The sequence below is a fragment of the Coffea eugenioides genome, chromosome 2 (genome assembly GCF_003713205.1).
Source record: "Coffea eugenioides isolate CCC68of chromosome 2, Ceug_1.0, whole genome shotgun sequence".
In the NCBI taxonomy this organism is placed as follows: Eukaryota; Viridiplantae; Streptophyta; class Magnoliopsida; order Gentianales; family Rubiaceae; genus Coffea; species Coffea eugenioides.
Genome location: NC_040036.1, coordinates 13,086,147 through 13,113,483, shown reverse-complemented (window position 1 = coordinate 13,113,483; position 27,337 = coordinate 13,086,147). Strand labels below are relative to the sequence as shown.

General features: G+C 35.1%; 2 protein-coding genes and 1 pseudogene across 8 annotated transcripts; 1 reads left to right on the top strand and 2 right to left on the bottom strand.

Annotated features, from left to right (window-relative positions):
• Positions 1-1,616: 1,616 nt before the first annotated feature.
• LOC113760859 (serine/threonine-protein kinase HT1) lies at positions 1,617-5,374 on the bottom strand. 2 transcript variants are annotated; one of them, XM_027303592.1, is made up of 5 exons: positions 5,014-5,374; positions 4,805-4,903; positions 3,717-4,565; positions 3,032-3,502; positions 1,617-2,158 (listed from the first exon to the last, which is right to left on the bottom strand). In XM_027303592.1, the coding sequence occupies exons 3-5, from the start codon at positions 4,491-4,493 to the stop codon at positions 1,889-1,891; spliced, it is 1,518 nt and encodes a 505-aa protein (XP_027159393.1). In that variant the 5' UTR covers positions 4,494-4,565; positions 4,805-4,903; positions 5,014-5,374; the 3' UTR covers positions 1,617-1,888. The 2 variants fall into 2 exon arrangements, with proteins under 2 accessions (XP_027159393.1, XP_027159392.1); XM_027303591.1 differs by having other exon boundaries at positions 3,717-4,903.
• Positions 5,375-8,394: 3,020 nt separating this feature from the next.
• LOC113760476 (transcription factor IIIB 60 kDa subunit-like) lies at positions 8,395-21,869 on the bottom strand. Of its 6 annotated transcripts, none has more exons than XM_027303057.1 (20): positions 21,739-21,868; positions 20,899-21,004; positions 20,689-20,770; positions 20,387-20,462; positions 20,036-20,118; positions 19,879-19,955; positions 17,226-17,282; positions 16,948-17,060; positions 15,950-16,032; positions 15,759-15,845; positions 14,978-15,058; positions 12,844-13,008; positions 12,669-12,764; positions 11,885-11,960; positions 11,685-11,794; positions 11,264-11,344; positions 11,030-11,149; positions 10,359-10,445; positions 10,139-10,192; positions 8,395-8,827 (listed from the first exon to the last, which is right to left on the bottom strand). In XM_027303057.1, exons 2-20 carry the CDS (start codon positions 20,961-20,963, stop codon positions 8,729-8,731), a joined length of 1,692 nt encoding a protein of 563 aa, XP_027158858.1. In that variant the 5' UTR covers positions 20,964-21,004; positions 21,739-21,868; the 3' UTR covers positions 8,395-8,728. The 6 variants fall into 6 exon arrangements, with proteins under 6 accessions (XP_027158858.1, XP_027158857.1, XP_027158859.1 ...); XM_027303056.1 differs by having other exon boundaries at positions 21,751-21,868; XM_027303058.1 differs by lacking the exon at positions 21,739-21,868 and adding an exon at positions 21,105-21,192.
• Positions 21,870-24,793: 2,924 nt separating this feature from the next.
• LOC113756819 lies at positions 24,794-25,802 on the top strand (annotated as a pseudogene).
• The last annotated feature ends 1,535 nt before the right edge of the window (positions 25,803-27,337 follow it).

Genomic DNA, 27,337 nt, shown 5'->3' with positions numbered 1-27,337 from the left:
TTCGGCTAAACTATTTGTTTTAAAGTTTTCCACGAGCATCCGATGACAGGAATCAAGATTATGTGCCCTGCCTGCACAACGTTTGCAAGTCGAAGTCAAGAAAAGTGCACTTCTCAGCTGTCGTAAGATGGATTTATTTGCAAACTAGTGATTTTGCAAGAAAACAAAAAGAAACAAGAAAAGGGCATCTGTTTCCATTTCTCTGTTTTGGGAGTCAAAAGTTCAGGGAAGAAGAAGGTGAAAGGAAAACAAAATTTGGTGCTCCTTCCACTCTCTTTAACAAATTCTCTCTCCAAACGAGAGAAGTGGCCAGGAATGAGAGAGCTAAAAATATCTTTACAAATTACAGAAAAAAACTCCCAACTTGAATTCCAGTGCCTATTAATATCCATTGTGGTCCTAAATGCACCAGGTTCACATTCTTAGGAGGCAACGGATGAGGTGATATTTGCTTCCATTTCCTGTTGTCCGTGATGCAAAAACTAGGGTGTTGTAAGACCCCTACAGTTCAAGCCAAAAATTTAATACGAGTCACAAAGAAAAGCCAAAGCCAGTAGTGCAACTTGGATGCAATCATGCAATTGAATCAATGTCAAAGAGGATTGCAATGCAACGAGGTCTTCTTTCTGGTCCTGCGAGGTGCATGTAACCATCACCTTTAGCACCATGTCATAGGCTCCACCTGCATTTCCAAAGCACTAGAAATTGACCATCCATGCATATGAATCCAAAGCTCTAGCCGGTGCAATTGCTCCCAAAAGAACGTTAACTCGTGTAACAAAACTCAAGACCATCAACCAGAGAAGGAAAACATGCTACGAGCACAGTCCGCGAGACTGCAACAGGCTAAGACATAGAAATTGAGGAATAAAAAGGATGGGTAGAGGGAAAAGGACAACAGGGCCTAAAAGTTTGAGTGGCGCTAGCAATCATGTAACCAAAGGCAGAACAATCGCTACCAAACTTTTCATTCACAACAAAGTGGACACAAAAATCCATTAACGAGTAGTTTCTTTCCGCAAGCATAATTAATCATGCATCATTTTACCATGTTGACACAGAATGCAAAGTCAAAGGAGGATATATCTACATATCCATAAGATGCTTGTGATCGGTGCAACAAATGACAGTTGCAGACCGCTGCTAAGGAACAAAATTCAGCAAGATCTCTTTCTTAAGCAACGAAATAAGATGAAAGCAATATTTATCATGCTTCAATAACATTCAAGTCACTCTCCTTCAAATGCACCAGGTGTTGTATGCTGTGGTAATCCAGTGAAAGTGTAACAGCTGGAAGAAGGAATTAGGTTGATCTTCACAGGCATCAAGTAAAATGTCTGTTTATGCTCGCCTACCCAGACGCCTACTTCGACATGAAAGTACTTCTTTCACAACTCAAAACTTTAAGATGATCAGAAAAATTCATATTTTGTCAGTCTAATTTCCAGAATAATCAAATAACTGTAAAAGGAAGAAGATGTAGATACATTTAACGCCAACTTCACTTAGGGACTGCCAGAACCCCCCAAACAAAAAAATGGAGCTGAGAAACCAAAATAACCACCTTTAGATAAGTAAACAAATAACAGAAAAAGTGAATAAAGACAGGCCTGAGGGAGGTTGGACTTTGGAGTTCCCTATACAGAAAATCCAAAATTTTTCACATTCCTTCGTAATCATGAAATACAACTATTGTGCTCAGAATTTGATAACCATGGCCTTTGTATCCATAATGTGATAGTACAAACGATAATTCATTTGAATGACTGCCTACAGTCTAACATTCACATTGGGCTCAGAGATAAAGGGATGAAAACCGCAAAGAGAATTGAGAAAAAAACCTTATAATTACAATGGGATCTAAGTGAAGCTACAAATCATCCAAAATTCATTGAAATCTAGGTTTAGGCATTGATGATGTATCTGAATGTGGACCAAGCTTTTGGATCCAATGGAGAAGCCCCTTCTTATGATCCTGACAGATTGGATTGTTAACCAGATTCAGGGTTCCATCAGAAGCAAGAGAACTCTCAAACTGCTCTAATACCTTCACAATCTGCCAGAATTCAGGCCTCTTGTCTGGCTGCAAAGACCAACATTGCTCTATTAAAGCTCTCATTGCTGGAGGACAACGCTCTGGGACAGGAGGCCGTAGATTCTAGAAAATCCCAGAGAGAGCTCATTAATACAATTACATGAAATAAAAGACATACAAGATTTCCACATGTTAAAATCTTCTAAGGATCTAGAGAGCAAAGAAGCAGAGGAACATTTCTATGTCAAACCAACAAAGTACTGCAGCATTCAAATTTCAGTTTTTGTTTCACACCAGAACCCGATATAGAAAACAAAGGGTGAATGTTGTTTTTACAACATCAAAATACCATAGAGAAAAGTCATCTCCAAAATTCTGGTGACATAGGAAGACCAATAACAGGACTTCATTATTCACTTGAAGGCAATTAGGCTATGCCAGCATGATATTTGCATTCAATAGCATGACCTTTAATATGTCAAGAGAACAAGCTATTCTGCATAAGATTGTGCTATTTATATAGAGCAAAACGAAGATACCAATGTAACCAAGTAATGTTGGCAATACTACTTGTTATAGCGATGGTGATAATAACACAACTTCAAGCATGTCAAATTCAGAGAGCAAGATCTGAGCTTCGACACACTGGACTTTCCATTCACTTGTCAGATTTAACATGCTTATTGGTTGGGATCTCTCAAACCTATTTTCTTTCATCATCTGAATTAGATTGACAAGCTTCATTCTTTTTATTCACAAAGCAAAATTCAAACCAGATGGGAGAAAACTATCCGCATCTGTAACAACTTCTTCCATAACATTCATCTACTTTAAAATCAACTCAAAATAAAAGATAAGGGCACGTTCAGGAGCACGGAGATTAAAAATGGGAAAAGAAAAGCATATATAAATACGCATATAAGCTATCATGAAAATTTAAAATCTGTACAACAATAGATCATATAAGTCAAGAAATAAAGTAACCTAGCAGCATACCTTGTTTACTACAGCAAAAGCAGCTTGAATTGGAGTCATATCTTCATAGGGAATAGTCCCAGCAACCATTTCCCATAAAATGAGTCCAAAGCCATACACATCAACTTTCCTGCCGTAGGACTTGCGCTTGATCATTTCAGGCGCCATCCACCGGTATGTACCTGGATCATCAGCAAGAAGATCACAGTATGCCTCTTCACAAGCTATTCCAAAATCAGCAACTTTTAGGTGGAAATCTTCATTTATAAGAATATTCTCTGGTTTGAGATCCCTATGTATAACACCTTGTGAGTGAATATACTCCATTCCACGAGCAATATCCAAAGCCACAGTGATTAGCTTTGTTAAGGGAAGAAATTTCTCCTCCATAGGCTTCTGCTCAAGTTTGTGAAGGTATGATCTCAAAGAACCCTCAGCTAAGTATTCTGTGATAACACAAAATACAGGTGGCATTCTGCAGGCTGCTACAAACTGCAGCACAAGGAAATTTTGAACCAAATGAAAACCAAAAACATACCTTGATGTCAAAACAATAAGATCAGTTCTCACGAAACATGCTTATCAATATATACCAACTTTTTAATTAATATTTCATCACGTTGAATCAACTATAAGAACTTATCACTCAAATAATCAGTCACGACTGACGAAAAAATCAAACTGGCAAACGAGAATTCCACACTACCTTTATAACATTTGGGTGGTGGAGACGGGACAACAGAGTAACCTCTCTGTTGAATTGCTTCTCCAACCGAGCAGCTAAGTCTCCATTTTCGTCATCATCAGGAAGTCGAATAATTTTCACAGCAACAGGTTCATCCTTGTAAATGCCATGGTAAAGCTGGCTATGTGCACCATGAGCAAATCTTAGGCCAAGAAACAGCTTAGAAAGATCAACCATATGCTCATCAGCTGCTTCCACTGAGGTCACCCTTCCTCCACCGTGATCAAAATACTTAGTCCAGGCTGAATCCTTCTTGCCCTTGGATTTCTCGTGAAATTTCATAGCTGAGAAGTGCCTCAGACGACTATTATTCAATGGAGACTTAGAACCATTTGGCTTCTGCTCATGGGAATCTTTATGAGAATCTTTATGATGAAACAGCTTTCCAACAAGTCCTTTCTCAGATTTTCTTGAATTTGGAGTTGAGTGTCTCCTCTTAACAGACCTTGCCTGCTTTGCCTCCTTAAACGTATCCAAAAGCTTGGTTTGTGGGGATGGGGAAACAGCCCTCTGCTTGTTTGTCGTGGGATTTCTTTGTAACGGACTAACAATAGGGTCTTGTTTAGGATTAACATAAGCAGCAGAAGGTGTAACAGCAAGCCTAGATTTTGCAACTGGGATTCTCCCCCTCTGATTAATAGTCAACGGAATAGAGGCCAGTCTTGATGAATCTAATCTATGACAAACTGTGTTAGAAAACTTTGTCCTCCTAATCCAAGAATTAGCCTCTTCCTCCATTTTAGCTAACAATCACTAAAACACCTGATATCCAAACGCCAATCCAGTCTTCTTCTCTTCCCCCTTCTTCAGCTGAGAAGAAGGAAGCTTCAAATCAAGATTTTCTTGCCAAAAAGTTCCTCTAGATTTACAGAGTCCCATAAAAGTACCAATTCCCTCACTCCCATCAAAATAAAATCAGTGAACAAATAAATTGTATACTGTAAAGTAAAAGAAGCCCAGCAAAATTCTGAATCAATTTGCTGAAAGATCTAAAATTCTAATCTCCAGCCCATCATTCTACATCAGAACCATCAATAGGAAAACCTGACCTGATCAACCCCAATTGCATTCGAGTCAAAATCTCCACCAAAACCGACCCTCCCTTTCTCTTTCTCTTCAAAGTCAAACTCTCCACCTTCCTTCAAAGCCTGGAAAAGCCAAAAGAGGCACAATCAACCCCAAAAACCAAATAAATTAATAAAATATTACACAAAAAAACAAAAAAAAAAATTAATTGATGAAAAATAAAAGGGAATACCCAATTAGCTTGAAAGCAAAGAAACACCCATCATTATATCCACCACCAAACGCCAAGAAACCAATCATTACTTCAGGATAATCACGAATCATATTAGATAATTTAAAAACGAAAACCTGTTATTCTTGAAAGATTTTCAAAAAAAAAAAGAAAAAAGAAACAGAACCCAAACAAAAAACAAATAATCTTTCCTCAAAATCTATCTCTCTTTCTCTCGCCATAAAATAATGATTATCATTTTATTTAGAGAGAAAGAGAGAGCAATATTTAAATCCCATATGGAGTTTGTGTCCAACTATGACACAAATATTGAAAATTTAGGGAGCTTTTGAAAACGTTAATCAGTACTGCGGAAAGAGTCAATAAAATGATACAAAGGGTTCAATGGCTTTGCTTATACGTACAAATATACGAAATGTACCATTTTACAGCATGCGGGTGCGCGTAAGCAAGCCTTGTGGGCCCCACTTTAATGATGCTGATTGGCCCTACGCTTGTGGGGATGGAGTGTGGTGGGCGGTGATAGGAGGGGGAAAACCAAGCGTAGGGCCTACTTTTTGCGAAAGTCAATAAAAGACGAGACAGACAAAATTAAAAGGGAATATTAGGAAAAGATTGAGGGCAGCAATAGAATGCGAGGTCACTGTCACTATCGGAGGATTGAGGCACGCAAATAACTACTCAGATTTTGTTTTTCATTTTGTATATAATTTAATGCATTAATCTTCTATGTATTGGATTTGGGGTGTGAGCAAGCCAAACCACTCGCGAGTTGGTCAAAAGCTTGTTTCGCGAGTTGGTCAAAAGTTTGGTTTAAATTTAATTTAATAGAACTCGAGTTCGAACTTCTTGTACTTCTTGTTCGATGTAACGAGTTAAGTTTGAGCGTCAGTAGTAACTACTCGAATATTGGAGAAGTTTAATCGAGTATTTATATTATTTATATATTATATATTTTAATTTATGGAATGGTTATTATGGATTCATATTTTAATAAATTTACATGAAATAATGTTCAATAAAAAGAAGTGATAGATGGCAAAATGATAATCTGATAAATCTAAAATATAAAAAATTAAAAACAAGAAAAAAAAACTCGAATTCGAGCTAGAGTAGCTCGAGGTTGATAAGGCTTATAGTTTACTTGAGCTCAAACAAGTCAAGTTCAAGCTCAATTTCCATTACGTCGAGTCCAGTTTGAACTCGAATTTATATACTCGTTCGAATTCGAGCATTAATAATAATCGAGTTCGAGTTCGAGTTCGAGCATGGTGCTACTCGAACTCAATATTACCTCTACATTGGATGCATGACATATAATTTGAATTTGAAATTGAAATTCAAATTTTACATACAACCGTAATATCGTGATAATGTATATATTATTAGTGTATATCAGTATATATAAATTAATTTTAATTTAATTTGTTTAACTTTTGGTTGTTTGACTTGTTAATATATCTAAATTACATTTAGTTTATCATATGATTACACATTATCACAATTATTACGCCCCAATATTTTGAAACTTTTCTAGAAAAATTAATACCTGAACCCTCTCATCTTAGATTAATATATTAAGCTATTCATGAAATCTATCGTAAAGATGAACGATAAAGACTAATTTCTCTGAGTGGTTTTGGGTCCTTTATTTCCTTGTATAACATTTTGTGGCTAGATGACACTTATCTATGTAAATTTATTTTTAAAATGTCTTTTTAAAATATCCAACACATGAGACTATGAGAGAATCCAAAAGTATCCTAGTTCATGCAGTTTTAAACAAATTAAGATCTTTTAAATTTGCATAGTTTTATTTGCTCAAATATTTGGTTGTTTGGCAAATTTTCTAAAACGAGAATAGGAAAAAAATTCAACATTTTATAAGAAAAGCATAAGCTCTGGAAATTTTTGTGAATGGGATGCGATTACTATTCTAGAATCAAATAGCTATTAATTTAGTATTAAATAATTAAATCACCTCCATAACAATGCTTAGGCACTTTAATGATTTGGAGAATGCGCCTTAATGAATATAAGTGTACATCCGTACATGCATCTGCGCAAACCATAATATACGTCCCAAGCTCATGCAGTCTCTTCCAAATTAACTTTGATCTAATGACCATATTGCTTGGTTTAAGTTTGGTTGGAATGTACGGTTCGCACGGATACGTGTGTTGATTAGCGTTGAATTTGGAGTTGGTTGGGGACCCTCAATGACTTAGGTGGGCCTTTGGGTTTACCCTCAACAACTTGTTTTGTTTTTATGTCTGTGTTTTTTATTTGGCAGGAATTGGTTGTTTCTGTTTGTCTGGTTTTTTTTCTTTTTCCCCTAATTTTCCTGTCCGGTTGAATTTTCAACTTTTAGCAAGTTTCTTTCTTCTGCGTCAATGTTTTTGTGCTGTTTCGTGGAAGATTACCATTTCTTCAATTAATTTGTGGTGTAGAATTTGGTTTCTAATTAACAGCTCAGACAGCATTACCTTACCCATATATCCAATTGATTTTTTTATTTTATATACATCACATTATAGAAAAATAGCACAGTAATTATTTCAAATAATCTTCTATCCAAACACATTTAATGTTTTTCTATGATTAACAACATGATAATGCCAGTGGATTTAGGAAAATTTATTGGTCAAGACAAATATTTTGTCTGTAGTAAAAGACTCATTAATGATGAAACACGCGATATAGAATTTTTGGAAGAAATTATTAAGAATAATGTAGGACAAGAAATGGAAATCTGATTTTGACATTTCTTTTCTATATGACACACACGGTTGGATGTCCGGTTCATATAACTTCAACAGTCGGATCAAAATGCCTATGGAGACGAAGCTTGTGTCGCCACTGGAGAATCACTAATGATTCTTTTTTTTTTTCCAAACATCATACTCATTTTTTAAAAATCTGTACTAACAACAAAAGTTATATCATCAAACATATGCTCAATCAAAGAAAAGAATTAAAATTATTTTTTAAAAAATGGATACCGCAAATTTGAAGATCAAATAAAAATTACATTGTATAGTTTCAAAAAATATTTTGAAAAAAGATAAAATAATTATAATCCAAGAATATTTGTACATGCTTCCAATCTCCAAATCTACTGATTAATTGCTTGAAGTCCAAAAATATTACGATGATATCTGTCAAATAGATCTAAGAAATTCTATATTTGACAATTAAAATTTGAAGAAACCTAGATCTAGTAAAAGAAAATTGAAAAAACTACTTACAACTCTCAATAAGAATGCTTATGAGAGAAGAAAACACTCATTAGACAACCTTAAAAGAGAAGAAATTTTCATTAGAAAAATCTTAAAAAAAACTTAATTATACAAATGAAAAGAAACTAAAGATATGCTCCTTTCGTGTGGGAAAGATCAACTAAATCCGATCTCTCTCCCGTAGAAAAGTTGAAGAAATTTTTGATTAGAGAGTTTTTCTAGGGAGAAGGAAGAGAGAACTCGTTTTGAAAGAGAGGATATTTAAAAAGGCATTGAAAATTTTACAAGAATCATGTTCTTTTCCTTTAAAACTATGAAGCTGCTATAAAAAAAAAATCAATCTTCATCAAAATTATCATTATCATCTTCATCACAATAGAACATTTCTTCCTCATTTTGATCCTGCTCTTCATCTACTTCTATGGTAATATCATCTTCCATATAATCCTCGTTCAGCTCCTGCTTATTAACATTGTTCATTCTGCTTCATTATCCTTCTTGTTTGCATATTTTCCAGAGGCATTGTGGTCATTGCGGGGAGGTTCCATACGAGGCTTTTTGGTGCTTGGAGGCGACTGCACAGACATAAACTCTTGTACAAGTCACTAAGAGAACTAAATACAAACTTAAAAATATAAGATCAAGCAAAGAAACACTTGCCATAATTGGACCGAAGGCTGGCAAAAGAAACACATTTTGAATGAAATCAGTAATGAAGTAAACTACATTCTCCTTATCAAAGCTGATATATCAAACCTTCCAAACCAAATAGAACAGGAGAAGAACTGAATCTAAGACCTAATCAGAAAAAAGATTATCCAGCCCTGCGACTGCAGTTGGTTCGTTTTGAGATTGTTCGACGTAGCTCAACTAGACTCGGCATAGGTCGAATTCAAAGTGAACCCGTTTCCTAAAGCTCAAACTTGACTCAATACTGATCCACAGGATTGAACTCAAGAAATGTTATTATGTTTTTGAATTAGAATTATGTTGGAGTAGCGCAATCTTTCTTGGACTAAAAATACCACAGTTGCTAGAGGATGTAATTAAAGCGCATTAAAGAACACACATTCAGGAACGGAGAAAGCATGAAAGCAAGATTTATAACTAGTCTTCAAAATCTGGGAAGCGAAAATGGACTATCCACTCTGCAGAGCCCAAACCTTTTCTAACAGAAAAAGCTTAATCAAGTGAAAAAAAGTACAGAGCTTAACACAATGGATCTTTCATTATTTCAAACAAAGGAGCACCGATTAGATGTCAAAAACCACATTACATATAAGTTATCCTACATCTGCTAAGCAGTTCAACTTCAATCCAAACAGCCTTATCTCCATTCTTTCCCCATGTTCTGCACTAAACTTTAAGATGATCCTATCAGAAACTTGACATTTTGCTACTAAGCAACAATGTTTGGTGAAGAAAACCAACTTTGAATTTCTAAAAGAGGAGAAAATAGAATATCAGACTTCTTTCTTCCCCACAAATGATTATTTTCTGATTCAGGTAACTTTGTGCTCTCATTATACATTATACACAAATATTATGCATATAGGTAAGTTAAAGCCTTTTAAATGTTCAGGAAAATAACCATTTCTTTTATCTTAGACAAGTTGTTATGGATCAAAAACTTCGTTAAGCATTATCGCTTTCATGTTAATCAAAAACAGATGGCCACCACTTATAGTTCTGGCATGTGAAATCAATTTTGTTGAATGAAGTATCATTTCCTGCCACAATGTAACTTGCATCTTGTCCAAATATAGCAGAAGTGAAAAGCTAGTCTTGATGGCTAAAATTAACTGAAATGATAAGGACTATCAATCAACAGGATATATTCCAGAAGAAAGCTAGTAAAAGGAATTAAGTCATAAAGATTGACATACACTCTCATCAAATAGTTTCTCCAGAACGTCATAATTAATTTTCGAACTTAACCCCTGCAAAACATAGAAAACCGAAAAACTTGAAGAAGTGTGATAAAGAAAAAAATATGAGTAGAACTTAATCCTATTTCACAGTTTTTGGATAAGAAAAGAACAAGAAGAGTCTGCTGCTATATAATCTTTCATAAACTAATCCCATTAGGTCTCTTGTGTGGCATACCTTTTTCATCAGCATCTGACGGGTTGCTTCAGCAGCAGTTGGAGCTGGGCCAGCATTTTTAGATTCAGCTCTCTTCAGTTTTTGTTGCTGGGAGTCCATAAGGTGCAGCACTAGTAAGTTCACCAATCAAGAACCACCACAAATATTATAATGCAAATACCTTAATTAATCACTTTCAATTGTCATTCATTTGAAAATATTTGCTAAACATTTTAAGGTAATTGAGAAATTGACAAATAGCCAGTTACAGTGCAACATATGTCAGAGTCAAGGATATCCTAGTACCAAAATAAGATCGAGTTTGTTTCTTCTCCAAGAGAAGAACACATTTGTTGATGAAAGGTAACATAAACTCTAAGTCCACTTGAAAATGGATATCTCCATATATGATATGTATGCTTCTTAAACAAACTCTACTTTGATAGGATCTATAGCACATTTTCCACCACTTCATAGCTTGTAATCCATTGCTGTCAAAACCTGGAACTATATCCTCCCTCTCATGGTTGCCCCCCGGGGGGGGGGGGGGGGTTTGGTGCAGTTAGAGAGAGAAAAAAAAATCAAGACAGAAGCTTCACAGACATTCTATCTCCAGAGAAGTTCCAATTGATTGGGATAAATATGTCCAGGATAATGTTTCGAAAATACCAACTATGTACATAGCAACTTACATCTCTTGATTTTGCCACAGCAGCAGCAGCTGCAGCTGCAAGTTTCCGTGCTGCAAGGACATCATCTGTAACTTCACCACAATCTCGTAAAGCAGCAGCCGCTTCCTTAGCTGCTTGTTCCTGAAAACATTTAGCAGTTAACACTCTTTTCTCATCAATAATTTCACAGCTTGTTCTCTAACTGCTTCAGCAAATCATGGACAAAAGTTACCAACGTCAGAAAATCTCATTCACCTTAACGTATTCCTTATTCATTTGTTCCCAGATAATCTTCTTATAGTGGCTTTCTTCCTTACTATTAAGGTAGGAATTGACCTGCAATACAAAATCATGAGTGTGTGAAACAAAAACTTTGATTATTACATTATCAGTAATTTGTCCCCCTCAATAAATGAGCGAATTCAGCCATCTGAGTCATACCTAAATTTACACAAAAAATATGCCCATGGAAGAACAACAGAGAGCATCATTAAAGAAATAATAATGAAACAAAAAGAGTGCGCAAGAAATGAATGAGGTATATTTGAACTATGCAACGGTGCCAAGGTCAGGCCAATACTGTATCACGCTTGAACTAGAATAAACTATTCCCTTAAGGAAAACCATAGGCATAGCCATTGGGTTATGCGCACACCTTTCTGACTGATTTACTCACCTCTACATCATCAATATCAGAAAGGTTATCTGTCTCATCTGTGACAGATGGAATATCATCATCTTTGCTAAATGTGTCATCACAACCTTTGTTCAGATTCTGAGGGGCAGCTGCCGGAATAAGGACAAAAGTCAGAGGTAAGAACAACATAGGCCCGCCAGGTGGGAGAGAATTTCAAACCAATACCATCAGACACTTACAAGCACTTGCTGACACTGGCACCGCTTCTTTCTCATGGTTACAACTATCTTGATTTGCCTGATCAGTGCTTCCTTCCTACACAAATAACTTCTATTAGGTCAGAGTACCAAAATTTAAAAAAAATTTCAAATTAAGTACTCATGCATATGGAAAAAGCATATGCATATTAAACTTTTTCTTCCATAGAAATATTCTCAAGTGCTTGGTTATGTCAACAACAAAGTTTCATCAGCTGAATTTTGGCATTAACTGAAGCTGCAAACCCTCCAATTAGCTAAATAATCCTTAAAAAATAAATCAACTGTATAAGTTGAAATCTTATCTTCTCATGTGCAGGTTAAATTGCTGTGTCAGAGGCCTTTGCTTGTTTTATACAATGTTAAATTACAATCTCATACTAAAATTTGAGCTTGTACAATACAAATGACAACCTTATCTAAAAGCTCTAAGATTATACAGAGGCAAGTCATTGTTTACTTATGCATTTATTAATTGATGACAACCTCAACTGAAAAATTAGTCAAGAAATGAGAAGCTCCAAAAAACTTCCACAGTTGATATTGACTCTTTAAGTGATTTCATGACTTTAATGTGCCAAGGGAGAAAATTTATTCATTATCAGGGAAACACTTAACAAGATAGCTCAAAGTTGTTACTTAAGCTATTAAATTTATCATATAGTATCATTCAGATGGTGTCTCTAATCGTTTACTACATAGTCACATTTTATTATAGCACTTATCATATCACCACCAATGGTCACAAGAATTTTTGATTCCCAACCTTCTCAGCAGATGCTCGGGCTAATCTATCCCTTTCAGCAACCTGGAACGCTGGAGGTTCACATCCTTCATCAAGTCCTCCAGAGAGTTCAATGAACTGGAACATATGAGAAGAGCATTAATCATACTTCAAAATAAAAGTTACAGGAAAGGAAGAAAAAAGGCATAGAACTCACATCTTTATAGCAGCTGCTGCAAAGCCCATGAGCAAAATGAGGTTCTTTTCCTTTGTGTTGGCAAAGCACTTCCTTTTTGCCAGACTCCTGCAGGTATACATCTGGTGATGTGGATGAATGATTCTCCTTTTCAAACTCTTCAGCATTCTGATTGAATTCCTCAATCTGAAAAGAGATTGTGTTGAGGAAGTATGAACCTCAAGACATATTAAGAAAACCGATCACAAATGGAAATTCTAGAGACAAGAGGCAAAGAAAAGGAGAGTGAAATAAATTTTCCTCTTTTACATAATCCTCCATCAGTAAAGACAAATTCCATTTTTATATCATGAAAATTTTTGCAAGTCAATCCAATAATTTCTTAACATCAATCTTAACTAACTTCAAGCAACAGCCAAACATGACAAAATCCAAAAGTAATAAACCCAAAAAAGATTAAACCTATGCTCAACATGGGCTATGACTAACTCTGTTTTAGGTCCTTTTAATGCCACCTGCTCTCCACCATCTCCCATGCATATTTCAGACCTCACAAATATCTCTTTCAGAAACCTCCAATATAAACGACAAACAACATCCACTATTCCAAAACTAAAAAGGAAAGACAACCAAAACATCACTCCACAAATTTCCATAGTTAGCCTATCTTAGACAGTCCTCTATATTAGCCTTAAGAGAAACAAGCCACTCTGCTTTATATAGTGAACAATCTCTACAACTCCAGGAGTCTCATGGTACCAAGATTTTAAAAGTGGCTTTTAATTGCACAAAGGTTATAGAAACAAGGATTGAGGACAAAATCCATTATCTTTGCTTCAGACCTTCGTAACCACAAGCGACAGCATGCAACCGCCTTATGGCTAATGCCTTTTATTGACAGTGTCTTTCCTTTTATGTTGATAAGAGATGATAAGCAAGGTAGTTGAAGAAGTAGGAAAAAAGAAAAAGGGAAGAAAAAATAAGAGATGCCCTAGAATCTTACTCTTGCAGTTGCTGCCACTTCCCTGTCAATGAGAAAAGCACCTTAACCCTTTTATTATTCCTTTCGCCCTTTTGAAATAACAACTGTTCCGAACATCACTATTCTCGTAGCACATAACAAATATGTCCTTTTGACTTGATTTTTTCCAAAAACATCCTTAACAGCCCATATTTTATTCATATCTTTGTCATCATCCAAATAGAAGTACAGTTTCCAACATCAAGGTCATTAAAAAAGATCGATTGATAAAGAAACACTCCAAATAAGTTGCACAGGGAAGCAAGTGAAGAATAAGATAGTCTGGATTGGTCTTAAAACTGTTATTATAAATCATGATTGTGATAAAGCAAGAACCATTTAAAAATATACCTCAATTTACATACACGATTCCCATGACTGCAGGGGTTAGCAAGATGACCTAAAATACAAATTATGCTATTAGCGTCTGCATCTCCTTTATAGCTCCCTTGCACCAAGTTTTGCAACACAAAGAACCATCATTTCAAGGGCCGAAACCATTTTGCAGATGCTTGACTAAAACTCATTGCTAAATTAAAATCAAAGACCATAAAACCATCCTTCCTAATCAGAACAAACCTAGAAGAGATCCCAAATGATTAACCATATATTTTATCCCAGATACTCAAATGACGACACTAAACCATTGTAGCCTGTGACTGTAAACCTTCAGAAAGACAATAGGCAATGCTTACATTTCTTTAATGAAACCACTTGTAAGTGCTAATCTAATAGCATAAGAGGTTTGGACCAAAGTGAGATCCTGGAACTTCATGCTGGCTCATGTAGTATTTCCAAATTATACCAGTATAACTTTAACAAGGCAATAATGTATTCTTGGATAATAGCAACTTCTAATTTCCACCTGAATAAGTAAAGGGCTAACTGTTGACATGAGAAGGGAAAAAAAATGAAAAAAAAAAAGAAACAAAAAGAGCCTGTCACAGAAGATCAGTAAATACATTATCCCTGATGCCTTTGCTTAAGACACTTTCTGGATGTGGCAGTAGTACAGAATGATCCATCTCAATGCAACTATGTAAATGAACTGTTATGTCACAAGAAACCTACTGTTGTTACATAAGCTACAAGGTTCGATGCTAGCAGATCATGCTTGGAAGAGCAGGAACTTACTGTTAAGCTTCCAGATTTTGTATTCTCAAACTCAACCAACCTTTTGGTCAGTGTTGCTTCACATATATGAACAATTTTCACCTAAAAACAGTGGAAGGGTAAATAAGTTAGAAATTCATGCAAATACATGTGAATCTCAATCACTTTTTTAGTTACTTTTTTTACGCCTTTTTTAAGCATGAATTCAGTCAGCTTTACCTTAAAAATCAGTTAGATTTGAACATTAATAGAAGAATCTGGAGCAAGAATCTCTATTTTCAGCACTAAATAACTTCCCTTCAAATTGCATCATTTTAGATAAAAAAGAAGGTCATGAGGATAGAGTACAGAATACATCTACGAGGCATGTTAGACAAAATCCAACCATAGCAGGCAAAAATGAGAGGGTTGCCGGGGGTGGGGGGTGAAATATGAGCGAACCTACTGACAGAGTCTACACCAAGGAACTGTATAAGCTTCTTTACAACTTATTACCATGTTCCAGAAACATCACTATTTAACACATGATCAGCAATAAACTTGAAACAATTGTGCAACAATGCTAACACACTGACAAATTAACTTCTTCAGTTTGTAGTTTGCAGGACATCCATTTCCAGAAATCTTATCAAATGAAAAAATTTAAAACAATAGGGATGGAGGAATAGCATATTACTTCACAACAATTTCTTCAATTATCATTTGTGATATTGTCACTCAAGTGAGCTCCAGTAAGAATATAAGAGTGTTTGGTTAAATCTGGTAAAGAAATATTTAGAAATGGCAACACAATGTCACTTACAATTTCTGACTTTGAGTAACTACACCCATGTGAAAGTGCAGAGATGTACAATGCAGCACCGCATATCCCACTTGGTTTTCTGCCTGTCTGTAAAGGATGTAAACCAAATTAATAATTCATCAACACCTCATACAATAGCCAACGCACAACAAAGAAGAATATGTTAACTGCATGAAAGAATGATAGCAAACCTGCATCCAGTCTCGCTTCATGCTGGCAACTATTTGCAGTGCTGTCTTCCAAACCTTATTTTTATAGTCGCCTTTCATTAAAGCTAATGCAGATATAAATATTAATAGCATGCAATGACAAAAGGAAGGTGATACTAACTATTTTAAACCATCTCAACAATGTATGTTGTAGGACTTGAATGATCGAGAATATAAGACGTGACTATGAGGAGGGATCACGCAATGTTTGTAATGGGAGCAACAAAGCACCTGCACCAACCATTGAACTTGCAAAGAAACAAATATTTCTCCAATTTAACCAAAAAGTAAATTGGATTGGAACTTCTACTGTAGTAATAACTCATGTTTGAGGAGAGTCTTCCCACCAATGACCTCAAAAATATATTCATGCAAACAAAAATGACAATAATAAGAGTAACTAGCATCCTTGATGATTGTACTTAAAGTTGGTCAGACCATGAGCAATGAGGTGAAACCATATAAGAACCTTGATAAAATCCCTTGTAGATCTAACAAACATCTCCTCTCTCTTTATATTAACTATATTTGATTCTCATAGAAGAAAGGTTCAATTCCGCTAGTTTAACATATTCAGGTCCTATAAATGGATAAGCCATTGAGTTCTGTCAAGAATGCCACGTGATTTAAAGATAGAGTAAATTCTTGTATGGAAGGAAAAGAATGATGAATCAGAAAGAGGAAAAAAATGCAGGATCTTGTTTTTCGAAAGCATTGAAGTTGGAGAGAAATTAATGAATAAAGACACCAGAAACAAGGCCCACAATAAGTACGTTGCAACCAACATTACCTTATAACTAATCTAGTCTATGTACGATCTACTTTTTGCCTGTCTATGTACAATCCATTTTTTGTAGATGAATAATTGCTAAATAACTCAACTTCCACCAAAATTACGATTAAGAACAGCATTGAAATTTCTCCAACATAACATGAACGCATAATATGGTTAAAACTTCAAAAAGACACTGGAACCTTACCACTTGTAAATCGATGCATAAAAAGGCTAGGATCAATAGGTTTCTGAACAAATGGATGCTCTTCAAGGTTCAAAACTTTGCAAAGCTGTAGATAGACAGCTCCCAACACATAACTATAACATAAATTACCGTTATTAGTCACAAACGTAAAAGTCTTCAGGCAACTAAAGACACTAAAGATGTATGTATGAAGCAGTAAATTTCATCAAAAAAAATTGGAAGGGGAATCTAAACCAAGAAAACAAGTAAATATGACATCATAATGGGAATTCTCTTACACATTTACACTCAACCAAATGGAAAAATCAATAAGTAAATATGGCTTGTCATTGGCCCTACAATAAACAAAAAGATAACGAGGTATTAGCTGTCAGACAAAGAAATACTGGAAATACACAGCAACATACACTTGGTCATATACAAGGGCATCAAAATACATGAAGTTAATATTTGTCTTTAGACTATGAGCCCAAAACTGAATCTATTATATTTTCAAGCAATGATCTAGGGGTATTGAAGTACTTCAATAGCCTCCCTCATGCATTTTTATTTCATCATCAAAATGATACAGAAAAAGAAGAATGTATGTAATGTTGACAAATTCTTCACCTATATAATACTAAAACTGAGTAATAACTCAAGGAAAGAAGAATTTCAAATTTTCGGGGAAAAGTTAGATTGCATTTTAAAGACCAATCCCATGACAACTATGAACAGTTTAGCCTATCCTTAAAAGACAATTCATTGACAATTCTTCTAAAAGTTGAGCTACTTTATGGTTCTTGCAAAATACCCATTTGAGCTAATATGTTATAAATTGATCTATCACTTCTTAGCATTAAATCTCGTCTGATGACATATAGAAGATCATTCAAACCAATTTCAATAGCAGAGCAGGTGACAAGCGTGTTAACATGCTTTAGCAATTTGTTTGCCAAATTGTCCAAAGGCAAAAGAGATTGGACTAATAGCATCAACCAACAAAAAGGGCACAACTCCCTCATAAGAAAACGTTGTTCACCATACTTTATATATCTCAACTGCGAGTGACTATGTACATCATTACAATTAATTTTCAAAGACAAGTTAAAACAGGAGGATATATTGGAACAGCATGAAAACAGATTAGGAAAAAGAAAGTGAAAATGCTTCTACAAATGAGATCTTGGACATATACCTGTAAAACCCCAATTTAATTGGAGGAAATATCTTAGATGCAAATAACTACTACAGCATTAAACAATTGAAAATATTGGTTGTGGATCTAATAACCAGTAAAAGGGACAGTTTAGATGAATTAAGACAATGAATTTTAGCTATTATGTTAGCAATAATAACTTCATTAACTGCAAAAATTAATTACCAATTCCACTGGAGAGAAACAAATTATAATTCAGGCACAAATTGCACGAGTTGTTACTTTCACAGCCCACTAGGATTATCCCTAGCAACAACATGAATCAAACCTTCTGCCATTTGAATATTTATACCGTATATCAAGTAAGAGCATCCCTTAATTTGTGGTGTCCCTCCCTCTTTAATTTCTTTATTTAAAATATAAGCCCTACTTGTAAGGCTGACTCTGTGACTCCATAAATATTGTGACTAAGAATAACTAACCATGTACTTAAAGATAGACATTGGAGGATTCATTTTTTCCCGTAATTAATAAATTTTCTTGAAGTAGTTTCAAACCAAATCTATTTATCTTCCAATTTTATAAGTTGTACACACGTTTGGTTGACGTGCTGACTAGTGATCATAGTTACTATGACATCTAAACAAGTATCACATCACTGTAAAGTGACTGCAACATAGCTTAAAGTTGCTTTTGCTTGTCCTGATTTACGTTAGAATAGCCAAGTAGTTTTCATAGATAGATATCAAAGGTTATAGGAAACCATATGTCCACCCTCCAGTCTCAGACATAGAAAGCTTTTACATGTATTTAGTTGCTTGTATATACATAACAATGGCAAAGAGGAAAAAGCATGAGTTTATGAATGGCTATGTTGGCAGCAAGTTGTCACAAAAGAGCTGAGTGGTTATTGTTAGCGACAAAGATGAGGGAAAATTTAACTTGGTGTTAACTTGGAACTAATTTATGAAGGGAATCTTAACTAATGAAATACTCTACAGATCTTCTAGTAAACCTCTTAGTTGAAATCAGATTACTTGTTATCAAATTTCCATTATTTCTTTCATTGGAACCCAAATAATCTGTCAAACCTTATCAGAATGAGTAAAAACCTAAATAGCAAATGTGGGAGAACCTAAAGTTGCAACCACTCCTGCAATAAGAATGAAACCTTATTTACTGCTAAGACAACTAACCAGAAACAGCAGATTAGATTTCTGCAAAAGATACTACATCATATAATGAAGTCAGTGGATCTCAAGGTAAGCCTTGTAAAAATACACAACTCAATCTTTGCCTGTTAATACCTGTATCAAGAATATCAATATTTACCAAAACCGAGCTAGACACAATTGCTTTAGCAAGTTGATGCTTTAATACTGTTACAAGAATACTGATTATTCTCATCCTATTTCTAATTTTGTCTCTTATTCTCGTCTCTCTCTGTCATATTCTTCTTTTGTTGCTTCCCTTGATTCGGCATCCATTCCTAAGTCTATTACCCATGCTCTGATACCATGTCAACAGGTATCTTGGGAGGAAAACATCTTGTCCCCGTATTATGAGTGACCAACTAGTATTTATAGAAGTACAAACCTAACCAACTATTTACAAGAATACCCTTACTAATATTATCTACAAGAATACTGATATTCTCCTAACAAATACCACAGCATATATGCCAATTATCTTCATCAGGTCAATGGCATAATATCACTCAAACTAACTTTTCAAAGGTATTTTTGAAGAAATATCTGACTAATTGTTGCTGAAAGAAAAAGAGAGCAGCTGACCTGCAAGCAATGTAGAGGCAAGCTGCTGCAACATGAGCAGTTCTACGTCCTTTGGTGAAGCTACGCTCAACTGCAATCTGCAAGATCTCAGGCGTACCAATAACTGATGGAAATTGAAATATCACCAAAAAGAAAAAGGAAGAATACGAAAACCAACCCGATAAAATGAAGCTGCTTGTGCACCTAAAGACTCGTCAGGGATATCCAGTTTTATCATCAAATCATTAATTTGCCTACTTCCTGCAAAGAGTAATGATACCAGATAAGTGAAGACTGCTGAAATAACACAAAATAATCCTTTACTGCATTAAAAGAGCATGCAGATCATTCATACAACCAAAGAGAATACATAGCTTTGTCCAACAAAAGAAATTTGATGACATAATACATACAACCCAGACTGAAGAAAACAAAAACGCAAAAAGCATCAAGATATGGTGGCAAAGACAAACTCAAGATATGTTCCATAATATTTAAGAAACAGCAGTTAGGAAACAGAGGCACAGACCATTCTCTAATGTTCTTTTAAATGATTCTGAACAATCGCTTTGAATGCTCCTCACAAAACTGCCAGCCAAACGGCTCTGCACCAAACCCAAAGAAACTATATCAGCAGCATTGACATAAAATGCAATTAACAACCACAACGTCTCACAAAAACATCACAAGAAGTTATGATGAAATAAAAATTGTTAAGTCGTTTTCTTCGGGATTTGCCTTTCAATTTGATTATTTAGGCAACCTTTAGAAAATACAATGTTCTCTCAGTTTAATGGTCACACACAAGTGTGACATGGAACAGAAGCAAACCTCTCCTCCTGGTCCCTTGACGAATGTGGGCTCATCTGTGAAGACATCTTGATAGTGTATTCTTCCGCATTCAGAACAACATCTGCAAGAAATGCACCAAATGATAACATTCACGAATTGCAAAGCTTGAGATAACTACAAGTTGCTGGAATTACAATTTCAGAAGCCAAATTGGCCTAAATAACTGACGGAAGCAGTAGATATACTTACATGTATCCACTAGCATGATCACGGTCTACACGACAGTCCCTGACGCAGTTCGGGCACCATACCATTTTCTTGAGGAGATGAAACGGTCACTAATCAACTGAGGCACCTGAATATTCATATATCCAAAACGCATCAGAGCAATTAAGTTTCAAGTACAATAAAATTCAAGAGCTTTAGAAACCAAACAAGTATCAATCAAAATTAACCAAAATTCCCCAGGTAATTCTGAATTTGAATTATGCTCCCTCCACTTTATCCTTCCCAACTCCCAAAATAACCGTCCCTAAACACAAAAGCCTCCGCCCAAAAGACGGCTGGAGAAGAAAAAGAACAACCAATAAAGGAACGCTTTCAGTCCTAGTCCAACTACATAATTCAAAGGCACTGTTTAAAGAACTAATCTGCTTGAACCCATTTGAAATTCCCAGTTCTTGAACTTAAAAATTGATGGGAAAACAACCAATTTGAAGAAACCTAAGTAAAAACATCAATGCATGGTAATGATATTTAGGGGTGAAACCAAAGTAAACTAAGAAATCTTTTACTGTATTCAGCAGAACACTTATTTTCAACCTCAACTCTTTGAATTGTTTTGATCATCTTTAATTTGAAGAAGCCTAAGTAAAAACATCAACGCATGATAATGATTTTCAGGGGTGAAACCAAAGTAAACTAAGAAATCTTTTACTGTATTCAGCAGAACACTTTTTTTCAACCTCGACCCTTTGAATTGTTTTGATCATCCTTATTTATTCATTGTTTTGTACCTTCTTGAAGAAATGTTTTATTAAAGACTCCAGAAGTGAATCTTTAGTACAAAATGCAAGGTTCGAATCTTACGCATGATCTTACGCGGTTGGCTTTCACTGTTCATGGCGGAGATGGACACTGTGCAGGAGAGCCCGGTGGAGCTGACGTAGCCTAAGGAATGCGGATTTCGCCTGGCACCCGAATATCGGAAAGCAGAGACTGTCGTTAGATTCGAGGCCTCGACCTTAAATACTCCTACCGAAGTGTCTTACCACACAGCCGCCCGCCCCTTGGTTGAGTCATCAACATTGGCAAATCCATTATAGATAGTACTGATAAGCAAGTGCAGCTAATAAAAAAAATCATTTACATAAACATTTTTAACGAATATTCAATTGAAAATTTGATAATAGGCATCAAAAACTAAAATTTTGACAACAAAGTTTCGGTGTGAGGATGGAAAATTGTTCAGTTGTTAACTAAATCGTTATTGTTACTTAACATCATGTAAAGTTTTTTTTTAAATAACTTGCTTAAAAAAAATAATCAAAAGGGAGATATGGACAAATAGTGATCTTAAAAATTCATATGTATGCATATATTAATGCTGCTGAAAATCCCCTTGAACAAAAATGTTTTACTAGACTTAATATGGAGGGAGAAGAAGATGTTTCTTCTTAATTATTTTTTTTCATTCACATGCTCTGATCATAATAAATGGTTGTGATGATAGGAAAAAGGACAACGAGAACGGCATGAGGTGCTGATAAAAGACACATTATATTAGCTCAAATGCATAAAAAAAAGATATGAGCAGCTTTTTCATTTTTAGGGAATCAATTGAAAAAGCATATAAAAATTAACTTAAAATGACTTGCAATAGATTTATCAGCTAGACTAGTTTTTTTTTTTATTTTGTTTCTTAAATTCTGATGACCATACAGAAGACCTTATAATAAACAAAATGAGGTTTTAATAAGTTGTTTTTGAACAACGAAACATGACCTAATTGATAAGACACTTTACGTGTAATTAAAAAGTAATGAATTCAAGTAATCAAGAGGGCAAATGGAGAATTACAATTAGTCCTTTGTATATACCAGTGTCTGGGACACACTCAATTTGCGTGCACTTTGTAAAACATATGATACACTAAGAAACATAAACACATGTACAATATGTAAACAAAAAAAGGGGAAAAATGCGCAAAGAGATGAAATGTGAATGAGTTATAAATAAATTCTTTGGTAGGAGGAAAAAGATAACTAAATATCTTACTAATTTATAGCTAGGAAAAATTTTATAAAAGAAAGTAAAAAAAAAAAAAACAGATTATTCAAGTAAATTGTATTCAATACTAATCGAGATCACAATAAAAAAAAATGAGAAGAATACAACGAACCTAAAAGAAATTAGAAGAATGTTTAGGAGAATCCAACTAATCTTCAAATGTTTAAAAGGCTACGATCACTCCTATCTTTTGGATACAAAAATCGTGATTTTTTACCAATGGTGAAGAAAGAAGCTCAGCAGTAGATATACTGTAGTCTTCATGTCTTTCAAATACCATGAGATAAACATGGACAAATCGAATCAAAGTAACTGTATTGATATAGGAAGAGGAAATTGCAGTATTAAGTTTTTTTAATTGTAATTATATTGTCATCATTTTGCCCTTAACAATAAGGCTAAGATGATAATTCAAAAGGATGACATATTTTTTGAATATCAACCCTTGCTCACATTTTATATATATAGTGAGAAAGGCACAGACTGTGTATATATATGCACATTAAAAATAATAGGAGTATATTTTTTATTCTTTCGAAAAGAGAGAAAGTTATTCGTTGTTTTGGAAGTTTTATTTGTAGTTGTAAAAGTGGAAAAGAGTGTCAAATTTTGTATATGTAGCATGTATATAGACTATCTAGTGTATACACTAGTGTATAAAAATTTTACTCTTTTTTAAGTATTAATCTTTCCTATACTGATAGGATTGGATGAATGTCACATTATCTGAATTTGAAATTGAACATTAAAATTTTGTGCATGTGGTATGCACTTAGACTCACTAGTATATACACTGTCAGTGTATAAAAGATTTACTATTTTTTAAAACAAAACCCATGCCTAGACACTATAATTTTAAAACGTATATATAAGCCGTAATGTTTTATAATCAACCATGTTTAGCTTGACGACAAGCACAATATCGAGCACCCATGTAGAAAGGGATTTTTCAAGCTTAAGTTGGAGAATACTGAAATTACCTTAATGTCAAAAGTATTAAAAATTAGATTAGATTGAACTGAATTAATTAGGTAAGTCGGCTCATCAACGGCTACCATTTCAAGCCAGTTATCCTCCTCCTCCCCAAAATATGATGCATTCTTATTATAGATTTGAGTTTAGATTCTGAATGGGGTTTTCTTTTCGAATTTAGTTGAGGTTTTGCATGGCTATGAATATTCCTCCTTTCAAAATTCAGAGTCTTATGGTCGGAGAGAAAAGAAATTCAAGAATAATTAAATTTCATTCTCCAGAGTGAAGTCGGTGCTGTTTGTTTGGATAGTGAAATTATCCAAAATAATATTTCGCTTGCATCATAAACACATTTCTCAACCCACATTTTTATATTTCCAACTATTTTTTTATCTCACATACATCATATCACGAAAAGTGCTACAACAATTATTCCAGATAATATTTTAAATAATACTCTATCCAAACAGCTGAACCTCTTCATTATACGGTTTTTAGTTAAATCCTCTCTTTTTCTCTTCGGATGTCACATAATCTAAATTACAACATGTGGATTGGAATCTTTGTAGTGTTAAAAAACTTTTGGCTTTAGCCATAATAACGTAATAGTATAATTAAGCATACCGGTAATAGTCCTGTTGTTTGCGTCTTGATTTGTTGTTAATTAAGCTTTAATCTGTTTATATTACTTCCACCATATTGGCTTGTTGTAATCTTGTAAAAAGCGTATTTATATGTATCACCCTAATATCACTTCCATCAATCAATATAATAAATTAAAAAACTACCAAGCTGGATTAACCTCCTCAAATACGAGATTCTTTTGCAAACAAATTAACTTTGCAAGCATTTGTTTGATAAATTTTTGACATTTTAACATAAAATGTCCAAAATTTATCAAGATTGCGCACTTAAAGGATCAAATGCATTTCCGTTAAAACTTTGGATATCAATTTGGTCCTTACCCAACAAACACTTTTTGCCTATAAATGTAGATCGATGGCTAACCGAAGGTTACTTTCTATCTTAACCTCTTTACTCAACTGAAGTAAGCAATTAATTTCACGCCACTGGAATACTTAATTATTTCGCATTATGAAGTTTTTGTTGAAAACATTTCCAGGTTAGAGAGAAAGATGTCAATAATCACCGGGGCAGCCAGTGGCATAGGTGAAGCACCAGCAAGAATATTCGTGGAGCATGGAGACTTTGTGGTGGTTGCCGACATTCAAGATGATCCCGGCCATCAGGTCGTGGAATCCATCAGTTCATGACAAATCCACGTACAAGCATTGCAATGTGAAGAACGAAAAAGAAGTAGAGGAAACCGTAGCATATGCTATCCAGAAATATGGCAGTCTTGACATCATGTTTAGCAATGCCGGGGTCCCTGGTCTTAAAAACAGTATTCTAGCCATAGATGCTAAAGATTTCGACGAGACCATGGCTGTAAATGTTCGTTGTTCTGCCTGTGCTATTAAGCATGCGGCTAAGGCCATGGTGGCTGGAAAAATTCGCGGCTCGATTATGTGAACTGCGAGTATTGAAGCTACACTGTCTACAGGAGGTCCAGCTGCATATAAGGCTTCTAAGCATCTGTAATAGGTCTTGTTAAAGCTGCCGCAGTTGAGCTAGGAGAGTATGGAATAAGAGTTAATTGCATCTCTCCTGCGTGTATTGCCATGCCAATGGTGTCTAGTTCTTCGAGATTGGCTCCAGAACAGATTCATAGATTTCTGAGTGACCGAGTTAACCTCAAGGGAGAATCCCTGAACGGCAAACATGTTGCTGAGGCTGCTCTATTTCTTGCCTCAGATGAATCTGCCTACATAAGTGCACATGATTTAGCTGTTGATGGTGGGATTAGTGCTAGATCAATCTATTTGAAGTAGTTTAACCATGTTGGTTGTGTCTTGTGTCAAAAAAGGTGTGATCAGATCACCACAGGACATGCATTTGATCTCTAAGAGTCTCGGAAGTTCAATAAAGATATTGTGCATCGGAATTTTTATTAATTTTTTTAGTATGGAAAGGGTGGGATTTAATAAACGAACAAGTAGCTTGGTTAGAGTCTAAAACCCGTTAGATGCTTATTAGAGCTGGTCGAGAATGCTGGTTTAAGGATAATGAGCCACGCTTGAACTTAGTGATACTCTGCTCGCGTGCTTGTCCAGAAACTCCACTTACACCCTCTTTCCGGACCATACACATGTAAGTATGTGCATATACACTATTAAATTTTAAATGTTTATGCAAAATTATCAAGACACCTATAAATAAATACCCTTTGAATAGTTTACATATTTTGCCTATGAGTAATTGAGCTCGAGTTTGAACACACTTTCCTTTTTCGAGCTTCCCTAAATATTATTAAATCAATCTTGAGCATCAAATTTAGTACTCGATCAAACTTGAGCTTCCCTAAATTTTTGGCTTTCTCCTAGGATCGCAAGATGAAATATTTAAACCCAAGAATGTGCATAAAAGGATCCTACAGCTGCAGAAAAACCATGCCCGAAGGCTAAGCAGATTTTGAACACTTACCATCGGAATTAACTCGCAGAGAAGTAGGCCAAGGTATTTTTGGTACAAGAAAAAAGGTACTTTTAAGCATCAATTGACTCAAAAGATAGTAGAAACACAAAAAATAGCATTTAACACAGCAATTCTTTTTCCTTTTTCACAAAGATTTGCGACAAAACTTTTATTTAGTTCATGCTCATCGCAATAGTCCACACACAGGCCAAAAAGCAACTTAATTAATATGATTCGCAACGTCCACACAAAGCAAAACACTTGCTTTGGCAATTTTATGTTTGGATAAAATTGAGCGATCGACAACATTATCAGATTTCAAAGCTTCCTCACAATAGCCTAACTGGTCAGAAGCCACAACAGCATCATAACTTGCCAGTGCAGGATCATCCACCATATCCTTAGTTATAAGCAGCAACTCACGTACGCCCGTATCATAGTCAGAAATGCACTGTTTGAGAGCCGGAAGAAATTCTCCTTTTGCTGTATTACTATTCAACAAAGATGCCATGTACTCTTTGGTAATGTTTGCATATCTCACTGTTATATCTATCGAAATATGTAGGAGATCAACATAACCTTTTGCCGAGGCACTCCTGGGATTTGACGCCAGAACTCTCATGCAAAATTCCCGGCCTTCTTTAGAACTTATTTTGTTGCAGAACTCCTTAGCAAATTTGGATGATTCACTTGGTGCTGGAGCCCGTGTTGTTGCTAAAGAATGATCTTTTTCTGCATGGGCTGTTGGTGACTTGGTAATGAGGAATGTCATAAACAAAGCAACCCATGATACTAGATTTTTTTGAGACACCATGTTTTCGAGTTATGTGAGGTTAGAAGGGATTTGCACGAACCACCACAAATTTATAGTCTTATTCAACCAGTAGCATTG

Coding starts and splice junctions, on each gene's coding strand:
- LOC113760859 (XM_027303591.1), bottom strand. CDS start 4,493: ATGGAGGAAGAGGCTAATTCTTGGATTAGGAGGACAAAGTTTTCTAAC. Junction 3,503..3,716: donor ACCACCCAAATGTTATAAAG/GTAGTGTGGAAT, acceptor CTTGTGCTGCAG/TTTGTAGCAGCCTGCAGAAT. Junction 2,159..3,031: donor CTTTTGCTGTAGTAAACAAG/GTATGCTGCTAG, acceptor GGGATTTTCTAG/AATCTACGGCCTCCTGTCCC.
- LOC113760476 (XM_027303057.1), bottom strand. CDS start 20,963: ATGGTATGGTGCCCGAACTGCGTCAGGGACTGTCGTGTAGACCGTGAT. Junction 13,009..14,977: donor CAAAATCTGGAAGCTTAACA/GTAAGTTCCTGC, acceptor ATCTCTTTTCAG/ATTGAGGAATTCAATCAGAA. Junction 12,765..12,843: donor GCAGCAGCTGCTATAAAGAT/GTGAGTTCTATG, acceptor CATATGTTCCAG/TTCATTGAACTCTCTGGAGG.